This window comes from Acanthisitta chloris, unplaced genomic scaffold, assembly GCF_000695815.1.
Source record: "Acanthisitta chloris isolate BGI_N310 unplaced genomic scaffold, ASM69581v1 scaffold12280, whole genome shotgun sequence".
Lineage (NCBI taxonomy): Eukaryota > Metazoa > Chordata > Aves > Passeriformes > Acanthisittidae > Acanthisitta > Acanthisitta chloris.
In genome coordinates, this window is record NW_008652317.1 from 74,627 (window position 1) to 81,636 (window position 7,010).

A 7,010-nucleotide genomic window follows, 5' to 3' on the forward strand; every position below is an offset into this window, starting at 1 on the left:
TTACATTTGAAGTTTGTTAATATGTAAAGCATGAAAAGGAAATAAAAACACATTTTAATTTAGTTTGTGTCATATCAGATGAGCTATTTTGCTGTTCCTTTCAAAAACTGCATGCTTTGGAGAATATTTGACTCACATGAAATATCTGGCTAGCACTTCAGAGATCAAAATAGGGATCATACAAGGAAAACCTTTATTTTTTAACATACAGCACTGTGTAGAAGATTAATGCAAATTATTGCAATTTATGTTCATGACTTCTGTTGAAATGAAAAACGTACTGAAAAAATGCAAGCAAAGGAAGCCAAATAAAATTATCATCCATTTACCTTTCATTAATTTTCCACTTAATCTTGCTTAACTGGATTGCTGTGCAATGAAGCATTTTTGTCAGTGTGTGTATGATCAGCTAGGTGGTTGCTTTTTAAAATATCCTATCTAAAGTCATATTTTAAGCTCCTATTTAATCCTATTCACATGATAGGGCTATTCATCAGCTGTGGAATGAATGGTATAGAAATTGTTGATTAAAGGCAAAAAGAAAATCAACTAACTGGTGTTAGCAATCGTGGTGACTTGTATTTTCAATGTGATGCATCTAGTGTGAAAGGGAATGAAATTAGGTTTTTGGAATCTCATAGTTTGAACAGGAAGGGTAGTGATCATCACAACTGTACTTAGAGGAAATGCAATTTTTTAACACCTTGTGTTCCTGGCAGAATCATGGTGGTGTTTTAAGAATATTTTTTTCACTCTCTATTGTAATTCTTCTTTGTAATTCAAATTCTTAATTTCAGATTCCTAGAAAGTCAAAATTGGCTGTGCACAGAAATATCAGAGATGATGAAGGCTTTATTATCCGACACTTTGCAGGAGCAGTGTGCTATGAGACGGTAATTTTACTTATGAAATACTATTTATGTTGCACTTTGGAGTACATATTTTTTAATATATATATATCTCCATATATATATTCATTTATATATATATCTCCATACATATATATATTCATTTATATATATATATAAATGACAACATTTCCTTTCATCAGAAGAGAAATTCAAAAGCTGATATGTCTTAACTTTGAAAATGTTTTTTTGAGTATATGATAGAATCGGCAGTTTCTTTTCACCTCTCAGGTTACAGTTTTAGTGACATATTTTGTGTAAGAGTATCAAATCTATAGATAATGGTGTCAATATTAAATATATTGATTCACAATCTACTGCAAATCTCACATTAAAAGATATTTGCATCTTGGGGAGAGGAATATACTATGTGATATAAAAGTACTGCTAGACTTCAAAGTAACTTTTTGGAAACATGCTTATCCTTGTATGCAGTCACTGTCACTTCATGTTTTCCATTTCGACTGACAGTGGAATCATTCATGTAAGAATACAAAATACCTGAAATTGCTACACTCATAAGACAATCCTGATTGTTGTACTTTTTTGACTGTTTTTCATCATACAGAAACATTGAAACACAGGAAGGCAAAATTTAAACCAGAAGTTTTTAAAAATAAAAATTTAGGATAAAATGAAGATCCATAATGGTTTGTTGTTCTGGTCTGTAACTCCAATGTATATGAGGGAAGCTACTTCCAAAGGTGTTTTTTGCCATTTGAAAATGTGTGCTTGTTATAATTTACTTCAAAATACTCCAAGAATGATAATGATTGCTGTGCAGTTTTGAAGTAGACACATTCTGTAAGTCATTTTACAAATAAGAAAGTGGAAGTCTCTGTGTTACCTACTTGATTTTTCTGAGGTCACTCAGTGAGCCAGTATCAAAATAGTAAGTAAAATCAGAACATATTTATTTCAAATGCTCTACTTTTTACTGTGTACCTCATTATGATATGTTAATAATGCCTTAGAGTGTCTTCAGGAACAGAGGAGTCAGATTTGAGCACATAAGCTCTGCTGTCAGAGCTAATCAGGTATAAGGTTGTGCTCTAGGATGACCCTGCTTGAGCAGAGAGGTTGGACCAGATGACCCACTGTGGTCCCTTCCAATCTGAACGATTCTCTGATTCTGTGAGGTAGCTTTGGTCTAGAAGCTATGTTAATATACTTGACTTAATTCATCCCTTCTCTCAGAGGAACTTACTTAGCTTGGGCCTTAAAAGTTTTGGACTATAGCTGCCTTGTACTTTTTCTGTTTTTTGAGTTTCCTTCTCACTGCACTTGTGGCAGTTCTCACAGTCTGATTTATGGTGAGGACACTCATTTGGCTGCACTCATATTCCACTCTTGTGTTTTCATGGTCCAAGGGAACTTTGGAGTCCTGTGTTTGTCCTTTAATTCTCATTGCCATTAATTCTTCTTGTGGAATATCTGACAAATTCACATTTGCTTTAAAGTAGTCTTGACCTCTTCTGTTCATTAATATCAAAATCACTATTAAAATTACACCAAAAGCTATTGAGGATTTTGTTAGTTTGAAATTGGATGCGATTGTCTTGATCTCTGAATTCCAGTGTAGTGTATTGTTTTTAACTGCTGAATGTTAGTGAATCAATTCAAATAAACCAGGGATGAAGTTTGTAGGAAGGGACCTTTTATTAAATCAAATGCACATAAATAGTCATAGTACTACTAGAACAACCATTTTTTATTTCATTTTCCAAACTGTGCAGATGTACTAATTGAAGTGTGCACATTAATTTCCATTTCAAATCAGATCTTAAGTCATATTACAAGCAGTGAAGAATTAAGTCTCTCAGAATTCCCAAGTAAAGATATGCTGAGTACTAGAAATGGAAACCAGGAGGATAATCATTGACAAAAGCATGACTGACTTTTTAAAAGGCACCTTGGCTTTCACTATTCCAACAGCACCCTTCGAATTTAAGAATGTATTTTCTCTCTGTCCTTAGTGTCTTGTGTATCCAGTTGAAAAGGTGTTTGAAATAATGTTTGAACATTTACCTCACATATTCTTGCTGATTTTTGAATTAAGTATGTAACTTAGTTTTCTTTAATTTTCTTGTTAGACTTAAGTAACTGGGGCAGTGAAACAAATCTTGTCTCTTGGGTTGTCTTTTTCAGATGCAATTTGTGGAAAAAAACAATGATGCTCTGCACATGTCCCTTCAGTCTCTTATATGTGAATCCAAGGACAAGTTTGTTCGAGAGCTGTTTGAAGCTAACACTAACAACAACAAGGATCCCAAACAGAAAGCTGGGAAACTTAGTTTCATCAGTGTGGGAAACAAATTCAAGGTAACATCAAATAGCAAAGAGTCTTATCTTTTTGTAATATATGACAGTTTTAAGTTAACTGAATTAAGTAGAACCTCAGGTTGGGAGAACTAGTAGTCACCTGAGATTAAGAAGAAAATTTTGTTAAAGAGATTTTTTTTCCCTAAGTATAAAAAACTGGTATACTCAAGCTATGTGCTATGTATTTCTGTCAAAAAGATATTTCATAATAATCCTTACAGACACCATACTGTGATTTTAAAGTCAGAATCTTGCAGAGCCACATGGAAGTCTTTATTCAGAAGCTTTAAAGTCTTGAGATTTAAATTGGAATTCTGTAGACTTTAAGGGGTTCTAAATGTGACAAAAGGTGTTCTTCCATCCTATCTTAATTGTGCCTTCTAGAAGATATATCTATTCACTACAGTTTGCCATTCTCAAAATTCAATACCTAACCTAACCACTGTTTTTTCTCTCCTGAAATATAAAGATATTCATGGTTTTCACAGAAAGATGTTCATTGTGCTGAATGTTTCCTTTCTCAATACCTGAATCTGATGCTTCTCCTAATTTTCTCCTTTCTTCTGCTTGTTGTAAAGCTGACCTTCAAACCTTGTCTTCTCCAAATGTTTTCTGCACCCTTTTCTCATTCAGCAGTTTTATTTTAGCTGGACTATTCCAGCTCAGGATGGCTAGAAAGAGAACTATAGGGGAATTAAGAAATGAAAAGCAGGCACACCGTTGGCTGCAGGTAAATTTTTCAATCTCATGGATTTACTGTTGCTAGAGATGCTGCAATTTCAGCAAGAGCTCTTCTCAATACATCTGGGCCAGATCCAATGAAGAATTTGTATGTCTTCAAGTCAAATGCTGCAACAGTTTTGGGATGCTATCTTACTTAGGGTAACTAAAACCCACATCCTATTCCTAGCTGTGTATCTCAGACAATCCATAAACCTTGTAGAGTTGGACACTGCAGGTAGCAAAAGAGTATTTCTGCATTTCTGCTCCATATCAAGGTGAAGTGCTGAATCAGGACTGCAAGGTAAATTCCTTCTTGCATAATCATATCTTGTGGATAGCATTTGGAACTGCTCTGTAAAGATTCAGGGGCTGAAGAACGGGAAGGATGTGGTAGCAGAACACTTACTTTGTGTATAGCAATAGCATTCTGCTTCAGGTCTATACTGTATGCAGTGTTTTATGTCTGTTATATTTCCTGTAGTGAGCACCAAGTTATCGGTCAGTCTGGCAAAGGGTATTCTCCTTATGCCCTTCTTGGAGGTAGGTGGTTGTGTAGCCAGAAACAAATTTTCATGGGTCCAGGAAGAGTGGGAGATGGATTCTGACTTGTAAGGTAGTGTTTTTGGCATTTAATTGGGAACTGGGCAGCCTATTCTCTTGAGTGTTGTTCTAATGGTTATTTCCTCCCCCTCCTTATTCTGTAGTCGTTGTAGAATTAAACTGTAGCAATTGGTTTAATAAAAATTACATGATCAGAAGGGAGACTGAAAAATTACATAGCGAGCCATCTGGGCAAACTCTGCAAAAATGAGTCTGGTGTAGAAGCTGAGATCTACTATTTCTCATAACTGCATTTTCCAAATGAAACCAACTCTAGGATCTTTGAGATAGTTTCTGCTTTTGTCCATCTGGATTTTCAGTTCCTCTTGGATTTAGCACCATACATCCAGTAGTTGTGGACTTGTGGATGACATCATTGTCCAGGAGAACTGAAGTAAAAAAGGGAGATGTTTTTAAAGTTAATCAGCCATTGTGTGGGGAACTTTTTGGGATTGCCTTTTGGACTTTGGTGTTCACCTCTACACCTAGAACATGACTGAAATCCTCTTTGGATCTGGCCCATCAATCTATAATTCTTGAAATGTTTTCAACTTCCATGACATTTTGAATGTATGTGTTACTTCCAGTAATTCATTTAGTGTTACCTTCACAGACACAACATGTGCTACTGATGAACACTAATAGCCTTGAAAATTTCACTTTAGATGCTATCAAAATAAGTTCTATTATCCTAGTAGAAAGTTAATCTCTTTAAGAATAAGGATTCTTAGTGTGTCAGTATGTAAGTCAGTCTTCTGAAATTAGAAATTCTTCTAATTACATCAATTATTAGATGATGTTGCAGGGTCTTTATGAAATCCTTCACACATCCCTTCCTTATAACTAATTAAAATTAATTCTCATAAATCAGCTGAGGAAATAATGAGTAGTTCATTATGAGAGCAATTCAAGAATCTTGGGGATGAGTTAAATCTTGACAATTCAAAAAGCAGGAGTTTTAGCAATATGCTTTATTTGTATGATCATTTTATTAGAGAAATTTACCTGAGAATGGCTCTTACTTATTTCTTGTCAAATCACAGAGTATAAGGAAGGGGTATTTTTCCTTTAGCAGAAATATATTCTGTTGTTGGAAATTAGGCTGTCTTTGCAAAATTAAGTGTTTCTAACTTAAGAAAACATAATTATTATAATCAAGTAGACATATTAACAGTAAGTGAGAACTGACCAGGAGGTTATTAGTGTTTGTCATGCCTCTTGTGACACTCCTTCTTTTTCTAACCATGTCCATGTTAAGTAAAAAAAACCCAAACCAATTTCATCCACAAGAAGGACAACTGGCAGCTGTAGGTGGTGCATGCTGCCCATACAAATCTGGTTTCTGGGATTCAAGATAATTCAAAGATCTGGTTAAAAAACCCATAAATAATTAGTCAAAAGTCAGATCCTTTCAATTTTGCTTCCAAAACAGAAAATGAGGAATACATTGGGACATACTGAATTTTGTGTTGCTACAGTCTATATACTTAAAGCTTGCTAGTAAATAAGAAAGGCTGGCACAGCAGTAGTCTATGTGGTGAAAAAGACACATATCCAAAAGTTAAAATGTAGCTGTTTTTCTGATGTGGTTTTGGAATATTTTGACTCTGTACCAATTACATTCAATGGCAACTGTAACTTGTTTTCTCTGACTATTTCAAATCTCTGCTTATCCTGTAGACTTGCCCCCAGATAATAGTAGGGGCTGTAGTCCTTTTCTCATCACAATATGTTTAAATGCAGCCTCAGTAAATGTAATTCTAAAATTGTAGTCTATTGTCATCAACAGAGAATTAAAAAGTTGGAAGTTTGGAAATAAAAATAGATTATGCAGGTAAATGTTGACTTAGCTTCAAAAAACCCATGAGAAAACCCTGAGAATGTGTTTTCTGTGTTAACATGCAAATATATGCTTGTTATAGATTAAATTTGGCTTTCACAAACTTTCAGTGTATTTTTAAATGATTGCTGATCAGTGTCATTTATAATTTTATCACATAACCATTATTTCCTTTATTTCCCCAAATGGGCTTGCATGGTTTTTTGACAACTATGTTGTAATATGTGACTAGTCCATACGGATTGTTGTACAATTAACCACGAGCAATTTCCTCAGGTCCATTCATGCACACTTGCATGATTCTTTCATGTTAAAATTTGTGAATGGTATATCAGTTCTGTTTTACTAACAAAGAGCCTGCATGCAGTAATGCTATTCCTCTCTTTGGTGTGTATGTTTCCCTAGCTGCCATGGTAAGACTCTTGATATACCTGTTTTCTTTTACAGACTCAGCTAAACTTGCTTCTTGAGAAGCTTCACAGTACTGTAAGTATATATACAGATGTAGGTTCATAATTTTCTGACATAAGCCAAAATAGATTATTTCAACAATATGACTTACAATAAATGAGATTAAAAGTTTCATTATTATTATATTATATGTAATATATTATTCA

At 34.3% G+C, this 7,010-nt stretch overlaps 1 protein-coding gene across 3 annotated transcripts in view; it reads left to right on the plus strand.

Annotated features, from left to right (window-relative positions):
* Positions 1 to 7,010, plus strand: part of MYO6 (myosin VI) — a 77,476-nt gene that overhangs the window by 41,924 nt on the left and 28,542 nt on the right. For all 3 annotated transcript variants that reach the window (XM_009076943.1, XM_009076950.1, XM_009076958.1), the window contains exons 16-18: positions 798 to 893; positions 3,057 to 3,230; positions 6,841 to 6,879. In XM_009076943.1, coding sequence (XP_009075191.1) covers positions 798 to 893; positions 3,057 to 3,230; positions 6,841 to 6,879 — 309 coding nt within the window. The remainder of the gene's footprint in view (positions 1 to 797; positions 894 to 3,056; positions 3,231 to 6,840; positions 6,880 to 7,010) is intronic.